This window comes from Carcharodon carcharias, chromosome 5 (genome assembly GCF_017639515.1).
Source record: "Carcharodon carcharias isolate sCarCar2 chromosome 5, sCarCar2.pri, whole genome shotgun sequence".
In the NCBI taxonomy this organism is placed as follows: Eukaryota; Metazoa; Chordata; class Chondrichthyes; order Lamniformes; family Lamnidae; genus Carcharodon; species Carcharodon carcharias.
Window position 1 is genome coordinate 66,954,051 of NC_054471.1, and position 14,929 is coordinate 66,968,979.

General features: G+C 43.7%; 1 protein-coding gene across 14 annotated transcripts in view; it reads left to right on the forward strand.

Annotated features, from left to right (window-relative positions):
* The first annotated feature begins 13,798 nt into the window (after positions 1-13,798).
* LOC121278139 (proline-rich nuclear receptor coactivator 1-like) overlaps positions 13,799-14,929 on the forward strand; it is a 42,713-nt gene continuing 41,582 nt past the window's right edge. For 2 of the 14 annotated variants that reach the window (XR_005943060.1, XM_041188241.1), the window contains exon 1: positions 13,799-14,656. Coding sequence is in view for 10 of the 14 variants with exons in the window: in XM_041188241.1 (XP_041044175.1) it covers positions 14,231-14,656 (426 nt within the window). In the remaining 4 variants the exon portion in view is untranslated. The remainder of the gene's footprint in view (positions 14,657-14,929) is intronic. The other 12 variants (XR_005943061.1, XM_041188242.1, XR_005943062.1 and 9 more) reach the window with 9 other exon arrangements.

Consider the following 14,929-nt stretch of genomic DNA (forward strand, 5'->3'; position numbering starts at 1 on the left):
CACGCCAACAGTTCTCAATAAAAAGATCAAGAGCAGGTAAGAAACCAGAGGGAGGGGTCCAGGCAGAGGGAGAATATTGGAGGCGGGTAAAAGGATCCGTTGAACAGGGAGAGGACTCCTGCCCAAAGAAGTGAACATGGAGATGAAGGAGGCAGCAGAAGAGTTCAGCATCATGCCGAGCCCAAAATTCATTGAGATGAGGGCATAAGAGTGTGAAACTGAGTGATTTGCTGAGCACTAAACGTTTAGCATCAGAGAGGGGAAGGTCAGGGGGTATGGTGAATACACGGCCGGGACTGGGATTGGAAGACAGGATGGGGACAGAGGGACAGCCAGGGGTGGAGGGTCCTGGATGGGTGTTGGTGTCGATGAGTTGTTGGAGCTTGCGTTCCTTTGCACCTGAAAGAAAGAGACAAAGTTTCTTGTTGAGGCGTCAGATGAGATGAAGAATAAAATGAAAATGGGGGCAAGGGCATCTTAGAAATAGGGTGCGTCAATGCTGCTGGAGGGAGAGGCCGTGTGTGTTCATATGATGGCACATGGCACTGAGTATGGATAGTCTCCCTCCAGCAGCACCATTGCACCCTATTTCTAAGCTGCCCTTGCCCCCAGTTTCATTTTATTCTTCGTCTCATCCAACGCCTCAACAAGAAACTTTGTCTCTTTCTTTCAGGTGCAAAGGAACGCAAGCTCCAATAACTCATCGACACCAACACCCATCCAGGATCCTCCACCCCTGCCCATTCCTCTGTCCCCATCCCGTCTTCCAATCCCAGCCCCGGTCGTGTATTCACTATACCCTCTGACCTTCCCCTCTTTGATGCTGAATGTTCAGTGCTCAGCAAATCACTCAGTTTCATACCCTTACGGCCTCATCTCAATGAATTTCAGGCTCGGCATGATGTTGAAATCTTCTGCCGCCTTCGTCTCCATGCTCACTTCTTTGGGCAGGAGTCCTCTCCCCGTTCAACGGATCCTTTTACTCGCCTCCAATATTCTTCCTCTGCCTGGACCCCTCCCTCTGGATTCTTACCTGCTCTTGATCTTTTCATTGAGAACTGTCAGCATGACATCAGTCATCTCAATTTCTTTGCTCCTCCCACCCACTCTATCCTGTCTCCCTCTGAACTTGCTGCACTCCGTTCTCTCAGGTCCAACCCTGACATTGTCATCAAACCTGCTGACAAGGGTGGTGCTGTTGTTGTCTGGCTCACTGACCTCTACCTCGCAGAGGCTGAGCGTCAACTCGCAGACACTTCCTCCTACCTCCCCGGACCATGACCCCACCACTGAACATCAAGCCATTGTTTCTAGGATTGTCACTGACCTAATCTCCTCTGGATATCTTCCCTCCACAGCTTCCAACCTCATGGTCCCCTTACCTCGGACGGCTCGCTTCTACCTCCTACCCAAAATCTACAAACAGGACTGTCCCGGCAGACCGCTCTTGTCAGCCTGTTCCTGCCCCATGGAACTCATTTCTTGCTATCTTGACCCCATTCTCTTTCCCCTTGTCCAGTCTCTTAACTGTATTCCTCTCCGCATATGCTGCCAGACCTGCTGAGTTATTCCAGGTATTTTTGTTTTTGTGTGTGATGGAATACTCCCCATTTGCCAGGATAAGTGCAGCTACCACATCACTCAAGAAGCTTGACACTATCCAGGTCAAAGCAGCCCACTTGATTGGCACCAAATACGCAGATATTCACTCCCTCCACTACTGATGCACTGTAGCAGCAGGGAATATCATCTACAAGATGCACTGCAGGAATTCAGCAAGGCTCCTTCAACAGCACCTTCCAAACTCATGATCACTACCATCTAGAAGGACAAGGGCAGCAGATAGATGGGAACACCACCACCTGGGATTTCCCCTCCAAGTCACTCATCATCCTGATTTGGAAATATATCGCTGTTCCTTCACTATCACTGGGTCAAAATCCAGGAACTCCCTTCCTAACAGCACTGTGGATGTATCTACACCACATGGACTGCAGTGGATCAAAAAGTCAGCTCACCACCACCTTCTCATGGGCAACTAGGTTTAGGCATTAAATGCTGGCCCAGCCAGCAAAGCCCACATCCCGTGAATGAATAAAAAAATGGCAGTGCCATTTTGAATTTCAGCAACTTTTTTAAGCATAGATCAAAAAGCCAACTTACCAGATCAGTTTGGATTCATCCAAGGGCCAAACCTAATGGGAAATTGGGTGTCCTAGAGAAGACCATTTTAAACTACCAGAGTACATCAAGTCTAGGTAGAAAATCAGAAAAAGGTCCAGATGAATACCTTTTTATACTGGTTTGGTGAACTTGCTGTTAAGGTAATCATAATGCAATGCATTGATGAGTCCTCAGCCAGCTTTGATGAAATATTAAGAGCCTTTGACAAATATTTTAATCTTTAATTTGTACTCTTCAAGAACATACACAGCTTAAAAATATAATTCTTCTGTGCTATCATTCAAACTTGCATTCTGTAATTGTGCTGCTGCTAACTGCTTTTGAAACTCCTCATGCTTTTTGTAAGAACTTTTACTTTCTATTTCCATTCTAGGTTCTTGATTTTCATCTATTCTTGGAAATGTAATGTTTTTCCAAGTTTTCTTCCATATGTCCAACCATTTTATTGCACACTGTCATCTCTTTCTTGCATCTCTGTGACACCTCAAAATTTTGCTTGTTCAGTTCTTGAACAGTTTGATTCATTGACAACTTTAGTGTCTCATGCATTTTCAAGGGTATATACTCAGCTTGAATCTTGAGTTTCAAATCTTCCAATTCTGTTCCAATATAAACATTTTCCAACCCTATTTCATTTCCCTTTTGCAGAGTTTGTTTATTTTGGTTTTCATCAGATAGCTTCCCTTCATACACAGCCAGCTGCTCGCTCTGCACTGTTATCTGCTGTTGCAGTTCAAGTAATGTGTCGGGATTTCCAAAATAATATATTTTCAAGGCTTCCAGAAAGTTCCCTGCCTCTTTGGCAAGGAAAAACTGATCACTATAGAGAATCAACTTTCACATACAAAAGATGCATTTGATAAGGAAAAATGAGAACTAATCATAACAGTGGAATGTCACTCACAGGCAGTAGAACACTTGAAAGAGGGCTCAAAATGTAAATGATAAACTTGTAGAAACAAATTCAACAAAAATGGATCTTCAATTAAAACCTGATGAACTTCAAACATCAGTAGTCTCTAGTAGGCATTGTGAAAAATGGGAACAGGAAAAGGAATTGCTGATGAATCAGAACAACTACATGAAAACAGAACTAACAACCAAACCTGATGCACTTCTTGATCTTCGGTCCAATGTGAACAACAGGAAGGATGAGATGCACAGTATGGGAGAGCAAATCCAGAGTTTAAAAGTAGAAAAGGTGAATTCTATGGAACAGATTGAAGATCTAATGAGTTAATTGAAAAAGTCTAGAGAGCAGTCAGTGACCATAGAAGAAAGATTCTGAAAAGAACTTAAGGCCCAGGAGAAGTAAGAGCTATGGAGATAACTCTGAAACTGAGCTAAATGAAAATGTTCACAAGCTCAAAAAACAACTGGAAAGCAAGAAAGTAATCAAAAATTCGGCTAAAATTGTGTAACAAATGGGAATGAATGTTCCATTGTTGAAATGTGAACTTCCATATGCGTTGTGGCAAGTCGCACAATGAAAGAAGAGGAAAAAATGCTATGGGAACAAGCACTGTGTTTATTCACCCTGGAAGAAACAAGATAAATCAACACCTATCACCACAACTTCTGAATTGACAAAAAGCAGTTCAATACCAAGGAATGGAAAAAGTGGATGAAAAGATACCCAGATACCAGAATAACCTCAAAATCAACAGAGTTTACCTGCAACAACAGAGCCTACCAATCCTCCAACATTAGTGTGAACAAGATATGGAAGAGTTACAAGGCCTCCAGACCACCTGAACCTATGGACTCAGAGACCTGAAGGCGGGGAATTGGGTAGTGATACTGATGTAAATACATCAGAATAACTTGAAATACATTGGACAAAGACTTGGGGAGAGGTGTAGTATAAGGGTCTGGCACATATAAGGTTAACATGTGGCTGAGAACAGTACCACCCACACAGTGATGTAAGAGAACACATGAGTATCTAGGGGTCAGTCTAGTGTTGGACAGAGCTATGTGCACAAGCAAGCATGGAGACAGCTCTCACCTTGATGCCTTTACTATATATATGTACATAATTCTTGTAATTAATAAATATATACAGCTAATCTACTTAAGACTACAAAGACTTCATTAAGACCCATCAAACGGTATCCAACACCTTACAATATTTCCTAAATCCTTCAACCCAAGGAAAACATTGGATTCCTGTCGTCCAGTGACTCTTTGTAGGTAGGGAGCACAGGGTTTTATCAAATTGGAGAGCAGAATGTTGGGGTTGGCTCACTGGCATATTTCTAATGTCAGTAGTTGGGATGGGGTAGGATATGATACAATTGAATCCAGGTTTCTGCAAGAATTCTAAAAACATTGTTTTTTTCTGTTTTTCTTCAGTAAATGAATGCTGTAGATCATGAATAAATAAAAGAAATAAATGGATTCTATTTTCTGTAACTACATCTCTGCCTCTAGGAATTTTAAATAAGCACATGACTGTTTTAAAAATAATGATTTTCAATGTTAATCAATAAAACAGTTTAATTTAATTTAAGCAAAAAATGCCAAAGCTGAAGAACTGAAAATTCTGGAAACATTCAGCAAGACTGGCCAGAATCAGAGAACCATAGAAAGTTTATGGCACAGAAAGAGGCCACTTGGAACATCATGTATGCACCGGCCAAAAAACGAGCCACCCTCCCTAATCCCACTTTCCAGCATTTGGTCTGTAGCCCTGCAGGTTATAGTACTTCAGGTGCATATCCAGACACCTTTTAAATGAGTTGAGGGTTTCTGCCTCTACTGCCCTTTCAGACAGTGAGTTCCAGACCCTCAACACATTCAGGGTGAAAAGATTTTTCCTCATCTCCCCTCTAATCTTTCTACAATCACTTTAAATCTATATCCCCGAGTCACTGACCTCTCTGCTAAGGTAAATAGGCTCTTCCCATTCACTCTATCCTCACAATTTTGTACATCTCAATCAAATATTCCCTCAGCCTCCTCTGTTCCAAGGAGAACAACCTCAGCCTATCCAATCTTTCTTCATTACTGCATTTTTCCAGTCCTGGCAACATCCTCGTAAATCTTCTCTGTAGCCTCTCTGGTGCAATTACATCCTTTCTGTAATGAGATAACCAGAATGGCACACAGTACTCAAGTTGTGGCCTAGTTAATGATTTATGCAGTACCAGGATAACCTCCCTGCTCTTATATCTATACCTCAGCTAATAAAAGAAAGGATTCCATGTTTTCTTAACCACCTTTTTGATCTGTCCTGCTACCTTTAGGGATCTGTGGACATTCACTCCAAAGTCCCTCGATTCCTCTCTACCTCTCAGTATTCTCCCCTTAAATGTGTATGCCTTTGCCTTGTTTGACCTCCCCAAATGCATTACTTCACTCTTCTCTGGGTTGAATTCTACTTGCCACTTTTCTGCCCACTTGATCAGTCCATTAATATCTTCCTGTAGTCGACAGCTATCCTTTTCGCTATCAACCACGCGGCCAATTTTTTGTGGCATTTGCAAATTTCTTGATCATGCCCCTACCTACATTTACATCCAAATCATTAATATATACTACAAAAAGCAGGGGACTTAGCACTGAGCCCTGTGGAACACTCTGGAAACAGCCTTCCAGTCACAAAAACACCTGTCAACAATTACCCCTTGTTTCCTACCATTGTGCAAATTTTGTATCCAGCTTGCTACATTCCCATGGATCCCATGGGCTTTCATTTTTTTATCCAATCTGCCATGTGAGACCTTGTCAACTACACTACCCTCATCAATCCTCTTTGTTACTTCCTCAAAAAATTCAATCAAGTTAAACAAATCCATGCTATCCTTGAATATCTGTGCCTATCCTGTCTCTCAGAATTGATTCCAATAATTTGCTCACTACCGAGGGCAGACTGACTAGCCTGAAATTATTCAGTCTGTCCCTCACTCCCTTTTAAACAAAGGTACAACTTTAGCAGTCCACCGATCCTCTGACATACCTGTATCCAGAGAGGATTGGACAATGATGGTCAGACCTTCCGCTATTTCCTCTCTGGCTTCTTTTAACAGCCAGAGGTACATTTCATCTGGCCCTGGTGAGGTTAATATCACGTTAATATCTCAGGTGCAGAATTTTCATCTGAACTGTTCATGCTTTCTCAAGTCAAAATGATTCATATCTTTTATTTAAACACATAATCAAAAGCTACTCAAATTCACTCCTTTTTAAACTGTACGGACTAAAATGCTCCAAAACACAGGCAGGATTAGACTTTGATGCGTAATTGGAAAAGGGAAGCCAGTAGATTAGGTGAAAAACAGAGTGGGAGGAAAGAGTAGGGGACCAGGTGGGAAGGGAAGGGAGGACGAGAGGAGGTAACAATGAAGCAAAGAAAGACTGTATACAGAGAGGGATGGCTAATGGGAAAGGGGCAAGATGGAATATGGCACTTAGTGAGCAGACATGGAGCAAGAAAGTTAGAGATCTATGCCTTTCATGTTGGAGAAAGGAAGAAAGAGAGACGAAGGAAGGAAAATAGAAATGAAGAGAGCAAGTTAGAGAGAAAGAGAAGGAAATAGAAAAAGAAAGACTGCTTTAAATTTATATAGCATCTTTTAAGATGTAACATGCTATACTACACTCTGGTCAGATCACATAGATACAAAAAGTAATGAAAAATACTAATGAAATTTTAAACTTTATCTTAAGAGGAATGGAATTTATCAGTGAGGAAGATGCTTCATTTGGAGAGAGCATTGTCGGACCTCATCTAGAGTACTGCGTTTAGTTTTAGACACTGAACTTCAGGAAAGATATACGCTTTGGATGGGTACAGTGAAGATTCGCCTGAATAATATCAAGACTTAAAATTATAAGGTTAATGAATGGCTGCCAGAATGGATTTGTTAAATCATAGAATGGTTGTGGCACAGAAGGAAGCCATTAGGCCCGTAGTGTCTGTGCCAGCTCTCTGCAATTGCCCCCCCCTACCTTTTTCCCATAGCCCTGCAATGTTTCTCTCTTCAGATAATTGTCTAATTCTCTTTTGAAAGCCACAATCAAATATACCTCCATCACACTCTCAGGCAGTGCATTTCAGATCCTAAATCACTCACTAAAAAAGCTTTTCCTCATATCGCCATTGCTTCTTTTGCCAATCACACTAAATCAATGCTTTTTACTTCCTGTCCGTTAACCAGTCTTCTATCCATGCTAATATATAACCCCATCTTCATGAGCTTATCTTGTGTTTTAACCTTTTATTTGGCACTTCTCTGGTTCTCGATCTTTCTGCCAACAGGAACAATTCCTCCCTAGCTCATCTGTCTAGACCACTCATCATTTTGAACACCTCTATCAAATCTTCTTCCAATATTTTGGGAAGTACATCAAGGCCTTAGATGCAAAGAAGGTCTACTAGAATGGTATGAGGGATGATAAACTTCAGTTACATTGCAAGACAGAAAAGTTAAGGGGAGATTTAATAGAGGTTTTCAAAATCATGAAGGTTTTGATAAACTAAATAAGGACATAAGAATATCAGAAATGGGAGGAGTAAACCATACGGCTCTTCGAACTTGCTCTGTCATTCAATACGGTCATAACTGATCTTCTGCCTCAACTCCACTTTCCCATCTGTTCCTCATATCCCTTGATTTCCTGAGAAGTCAACTATCTACCTCTCCCAAACTTGAATATGTTCAATGATGAAGCATCCAGAATTCTCTGATGTAGAGAATTCCATAGATTCACAACCCTCTTAGTGAAGAACTGTCTCCCCATCTCTGTCCTAAATTATCCCAAGGCTGTGCCCCTTGAGTCCTAGATTCTCCAGCCAAAGGACCCTGTCTACTTTGTCAAGACCCTTTAGAATCTTCCAATGATATTACCTCTCATTCTTTTAAACTCCAAAGACGAAAGGCAAAATCTACTTAGCCTCTCAAAGCAGAGCATTCAGAAAGGCATAATAAAATCAAGCAGAGTCAGCATGGCTTCATGAAGGGGAAATCATGCCTGACAAATTTATTAGAATTCTTTGAGGACATAACAAGTAGGATTGATAAAGGGGAACTAGTATATGTAATATCTTTGGATTTCCAAAAAGCATTCAGTAAGGCACCACACATAAGGCTACTTAATAAGATAAGAGCCCATGGTGTTGGGGGTAGTATATTATCATGGATAGAGGACTGACTAATTAATAGAAGAGAGTTGGGATAGAGGGGGCCTTTTCAGGTTGGCAGCCTGTAACTAGTGGAGTGCCACAGGGATCAGTGCTGGGGCCACAATTATTTACAATATATATTAATGACTTGGATGAGGGAAATAAATGTACTATCGCCAAGTTTGTGGATGGCTCAAAAATAGGTGGAAAGGCAAGTGGTGAGGATGACACAAAGAGTCTACAGAGGGATATGGACAGGTTAAGTGAGTGGGCAAAAATGTGGCAGATGGAATTTAATGTGGGAAAGTGTAAGGTAATGCACTTTGGCAGGAAGAATAGAGGAGCTGAATATTATTTAAATGGGGAAAGATTGAAGAAAGCTGCAGCACAGAGGAACTTGGGGGTCCTTGAGCACGAATCCCAAAAGCTAGCATACAAGTTCAGCAGGTAATAGGTAAGGCAAATGGAATGTTGGCCTTTATTTCAAAGGGAATGGAGTATAAAAATAGGGAAGTCTTGATAAACTATACAAGGCACTAGTTAGACAACACATAGAACACTGTGAACATTTTTGGTCTCCTTATCTAAGGAAAGATATACTGGCATTGGAGGCAGTCCAGAGAAGGTTCACTAGGTTGATCCCAAGTATGGAGAAATTTTCTTATGAGGAGAGGTTGAGAGATTGGGCCTGTACTCATTGGAATTTAGAAGAGTGAGAGGCGAACTTATTGAAATATATAAGATTCTAAGGGGGCTTGAGAAGTTAGATGCTGAGAGGTTGTTTCCCCTTGTGAGAGAATCTAGGACCAGAGGGCATAATCTCAGATTAGGGAGACACCCACTTAAAACAGAAATGAGGAGGAATTTCTTCTCTCAGAGGGTAGTCAAACTGTGGAATTCTTTACTGCAGAGTGCTGTAGAGGCTGGGTCACTAAATATATTCAAAGCTGAGATAGACAGATTTTTAATCACTTAGGGAATCAAGGGTTATGGGGAAAATGCAGGAAAGTGTAGTTGATGATTATTAGGTCAGCCATGATCTCACTGAATGGCGGAGCATACTCAATGGGCTGAAAGGCCTACTTCTGCTCTTACGTCTTACGGTCACCATAGGACAACCCTTTCATCCCAGGAAACAGTCTAGTGAACCTTCACTGTACTGTCTCCACGGGAAGTCCAGCCTTCATTAGGTGGAGAGAACAAATATATTACCATCTACTCTACAAACTCTTATCTTGCGCATTATCCTTCTATATGGCAGTTTATGGAAAACCAAGTATACTACATCTACTTGCTCCTCTACCTCCTCAAAAAACTCCAATAAATTTGTCAAACACAATTAACCTTTCGTGAACCATGTTAACTCTGTGTGATCGTACTATGATGTTCTAAGTGCAATAAGACTTCCTTAATAATAGATTTCAGCATTTTCCCAACAAATAATATCAGGTTAACTGGCCTGTAGTTCCGTTTTCTCTCTCTGTCCTTCCCTGAATAGCGGTTTCATATTTTTTACCTTCCAATCAGCTAGGAATATTCAAGAAACAAAAGAATTTGTAAAATCATAAATGCATTCACTATCACTGCAGCATGGAGCCATATTTCAACTGCTGAAACTATGTTCAGTGGTAGAAGAGTCAGTAGCTATAAGACACAGATTTAAGGTAATTCTTTTAAATTCATTTATGGGGTGTGGGCTTCGCTGGCTGGGCCAGTATTTATTGCCTATCCCTAGTTGCCCTTGAGAAGGTGGTGGTGAGCTGACTTCTTGAACACCTGCAGACCATGTGGTGTAGGTACACCCACAGTGCTGCTAGGAAGAGAGTTCCAGGATATTGACCCAGTGACAATGAAGGAATGCCAATATATTTCCAAATCAGGATGGTGAGTGACTTGGAGGGGAACTTCCAGGTGCTGGTGTCCCCATCTATCTGCTACCCTTGTCCTTCTAGATGGTAGAGGTCGTAGGTTTGGAAGGTGCTGTCGAAGGAGCTTGGTGAATTCCTGCAGTGAATTTTGTAGGTGATAAACACTGCTGCTACTGTGCGTCAGTGGTGGAGAGAGTGAATGTTTGTAGATGTGGTGCCAATCAAGCGGGCTGCTTTGTCTTGGATGGCATCAAGCTTTTTGAGTGTTGTGGGAGCTGCACTCATCCAAGCAAGTGGGGAGTATTCTATCACACTCCTGACTTGTGCCTTGTAGATGGTAGACAAGTTTTGGGAAGTCAGGAGGCAGGTTTCTCATCACACGATTCCTGGCCTCTGATCTGCTCTTGTAGCTAGTCCAGTTCAGTTTCTGGTCAATGGTAACCCCCAGGATGTTGATAGTGGGGGATTCAGTGTTGGTAATGCCATTGAACATCAAGGGGTGATAGTTAGATTCTCTCTTGTTTGGGGTGGTCATGGCCTGAAACTTGTGTGGTGTGAATGTTACTTGCCACTTATCAGTGCAAGCCTGGATATTGTCTAGATCTTGCTGCATTTGGTCATGGACTGCTTCAGTATCTGAGGAGTCACGAATAGTGCTGAACATTGTGCAATCATTAGCAAACATCCCTACTTCTGACCTTATGATGGAAGGAAGGTCATTGATGAAGCAGCTGAAGATGGTTGGGCCTAAGACACTACCCTGAGGAACTCCTGTAGTGATGTCCTGGAGCTGAGATGACTGACCTCCAACAACCACAGCCATCCTCCTTTGTGCTAGGTATGACTCCAACCAGCGGAGGGTTTACCCCTGATTCCCATTGACTCCAGTTTTGCTAGGGCTCCTTGATGTCACACTCGGTAAAATGCTGCCTTGATGTCAAGGGCAGTCACTCTCACCTCACCTCGGGAGTTCAGCTTTTTTGTCCATGCTTAAACCAGGAGCTGAGTGGCCCTGGCAGAACCTAAGCTGGGCATCAATGAGCAGGTTATTGCTAAGCAAGTGCCGCTTGATGGCACTGTTACTGACCCCTTCCATTACTTTACTGATGATGGAAAGTAGACTGATGGGGCAGTAATTGGCCAGGTTGCTTTGTCCTGCTTTTCTTTGTGTACAGGACATTCCTGGGCAATTTTTCATATAGCTGGATAGATGCCAATATCGTCACTGTACTAGAACAGCCTGGCTAGGGCGTGGCAAGTTCTGGAGTACAACACTTCAGTAACATTGCTGGAATATTGTCAGGGCCCATAGCCTTTGCAATATCCAGTGCCTTCAGCCCTTCTTGATATCATGTGGAGTGAATCGAATTGGCTGACGACTGGCATCGGTGATGCTGGGGACTTCTGGAGGAGGCCGAGATCAATCATCCACTCAGCACTTCTGGTTGAAGATTGTAGCACATGCTTCAGTCTTATTCTTTGCACTGATGTGCTTGGCCCCTCCATCATTGAGGTGGGAATATTTGTGGAGCCTTCTCCTCCAGTGAGTTGTTTAATTGTCCACCAACATTCACGACTGGATGTGGCAGGAGAGCTTAGAACTGATCCGTTGGTTGTGGGATCGCTTAGCCCTGTCTATCACTTGCTGCTTATGCTGTTTGGCACACAAGTAGTCTTGTGTTATTGCTTCACCAGGTTGACACCTCATTTTTAGATATGCCTGGTGCTGCTCCTGGCATGTCCTTCCGCACTCTTTATTGAATCAGAGTTGATCTCCTGGCTTGATGGCAATGGTATAGTGAGGAATATGCCAGGCCATGAGGTTACAGATGGTGTTCGAGTACAATTCTGCTGCTGCTGTTGGCCCACTGCATCTCATGGATTCCAGAAGAACCAGAGGCAACATGAGGAAAGATATATATGCAAATTTGATTACACAAAGATAGGTAGGAGAGTAAGTTATGAAGAGGGCATAAGGAGTCTGCAAAGGGATATAGAAAAGTTAAGTGAGAGCACAAAAAATTGAAATATGGAGTATAATGTGGGAAAATGTGCACATATCCAGTTTGGCAGGAAGAATAGAAAAGCAGCATATTATTTAAATGGAGAGATATTGCATAATGGAGAGATCTGGGTGTCCTGGTACATGAAAAGTTAGTATATAGGTACAGCAAGTGAATAGGAAGGCAAGTGAAATGTTGCCATTTATTGCAAGAGGAATTGAATACAACAGTAGGAAATTTTTGCTGCAGTTGTACAGGGATTTGGTGAGATTACATCTGGCATGCTGCGCACAGTTTTATCTCCTTATTTAAGTTAGAATATAATTGCACTGGAAGCAGTTCACACATTTGACTGATTCCTGAGATGAAGGAATTATTAGGAAATGTTAGACATGTTGGGCCTGCATCCATTGAGGTTTACAAGAATGAGAGGTGATCTTATTGAAACATATATTCCTGAGGGCCCTTGACAAGGTGGAAGCTGAAAGGATGTTTCCCATCGTGGGGGAATCTAGAAATAAAATAAGGGGTTTCTCATTTAAGACATATATGAGGAGAAATTTTTGTCTCTCAAAGGGTCATTAGTCTGTTGAAATATCTTCCCCAGAGAGTATTGGAGGCAGGGTCATTGAATATTTTTAAGACTGAGGTAGATAGATTCTTGACTGATAAGAGAGACATAAGGATATTGGGAGCATACACAAAGCAGAGGCCACAATCAGATCAGCCATGATCTTATCAAATGGCAGGGTGAGCTCGAGGGGCCAAATGGCCTACTCTGGCTCCTGATTCTTATATTCTTGTGTTGTGTTCTTACCGAATTTCAAATCTAGTGGGATTTTTAGATACAGGACAAATGGAAATTGGAATAAACCATGTTCCTCTCTCAATATAATACTTTATTGGCCGTTTCTTATTTTGATGTAATAATACATAAATAAATTCTGAAATCTTTTGACTTAATTAATACAATTTAATCGAAGCTTCCAATGGGAATTAGATTATTATTTGAAAAGGAAGGTTGTTCAGGGTTACGGACAGCTGGCAGGGGGATAGCACTAAGTGAATTGCTCATCGGAGAGTCGGTGCAGACACGATGGGCCGAATTGCCTCCTGCGCTGTAACAATTCCGTGACTTTACATTAATTTAACACTTCCTTCCTTTTAGTTTTACGATAATAAATGCGTTTTAACATGCAATGAACCGTGCATTCTCAGCGATTCTGGGAAATTCCAGAGTGAAAGAAGTGGAAATTATTGCCACAGAAGCTGTTGCTGCAGAAGGCGTCACTCAAGAATCCAGGTTTCTATCTGATTTGGCTTAAAGTTTCGGCAAATTCATCCCGCTGACGTCACTGCCCGAGTGGCCGGAAAGTCCCGTCACATGATCAACCTCCGCATTCCAATCGTAAACAAATGGGAAAAAACGTCAAAAAAAGCCAACAGACATCACACCCATGGTTTGGCCCACTCGCAGCAAGTTGCACGAAAGCAGCAAAGGGTCCGTCCTCTTGCCCCAGTTCGGTTTCGCTTCCCCGCCCGACGATGACATCATCGTTACCAAGGGCCATGGGAGGCGGGGCAGACCCCCGCGCACGTGACTGAGGTCAGGTGATGCGGGCACGGAGCACTGCCATTGGTCAGCACCGTGAGTGATGATGTGTCGTGGCACCCTGGGTTGGGGGGTTGTTAGGAGAGGAGCGAGGTGCAGACTGAGTTGGATGTTTGTTTGTGCCGTCTGTAAACGGGAGTGGGCTCCTTATCCTCCACCCGCTAAAATAGAGGCACTTGAAGCCGTCGATATATATAGAGAAATATATAAACTTGGGGGTGTGGAGGTAACGCCTGAGCCGGGAGGGTTTACGAGTGAGCGAACAATCGCAGGAAGTCGCTTCAATCCGGCCGCCATTTTCAGCCTTTGAAACTTTTAACCGACGGAGAAAGGCGACGTGTTCTTCTGTTAGCCGAGGCCACCCAGAGACTTTCCCCTCGCCACAGTTTCGGCCGAAAAATTAGACGGGGGGGGGGGGAGGCGCGTTTTGTGTTGCATGGTGACCGCCTCCTCCACTGGACGTCGCACCTCAGATGCTGAGCTCGAGATTTTAGCCACAGCTCGGAAGCGAAGGAGGCGGGAGGTAGCGATGCACCCGTTACCTCTGCCCCGACCGCAGCCCGGCCCTCTGCCCGTCAGCGCCTCCAAGACCGTCGCCTCAAGCCGCCACCGTCACCACCACCAGCAGCAGCAGCAACAACAACAGCAGCAGCACCAGCATCAGAGTAAGGCGGCCGTGGTGAGCCGGGGCTGGAAGATCCGCTGCTCTTCCTCGGCCGGGCTGCTGCAGAGACACACGCACAGCCGTCCAGCGCTGCAACCCGGCTCCCGGAGCGGGGCTGGCGGACCGTCGGCGGCCGACAAAACGCCGTCAGCGACCGCCAGCTCTGAGCGCGCAGACGAGCATAAGAAGGAAGGGAAGGTAAGAGAGAGAGGGCCCCTGGGTCTGGAAAGCTTCGTGCGGGTACAAACTTTACCCCCTCCCCCCCCCCCCCCCGGTATCTGAGCGCTGTGTTGTTTCTTCCCCCAGTGGAAGGGTTACCGTTAAACGTTTGAATTTGGGAATTCCTGGTGTCGACCAATCTGGGGAGCAGTCGGAAGCCGGCTGGGGCGGGGGAAAGAGATGGGGAGCAGTTGGAAGCCAGGGGGTGGGTGGTGGTGGCGGATAGGGAGCACTTGGAAGCGGGGCTGGGGA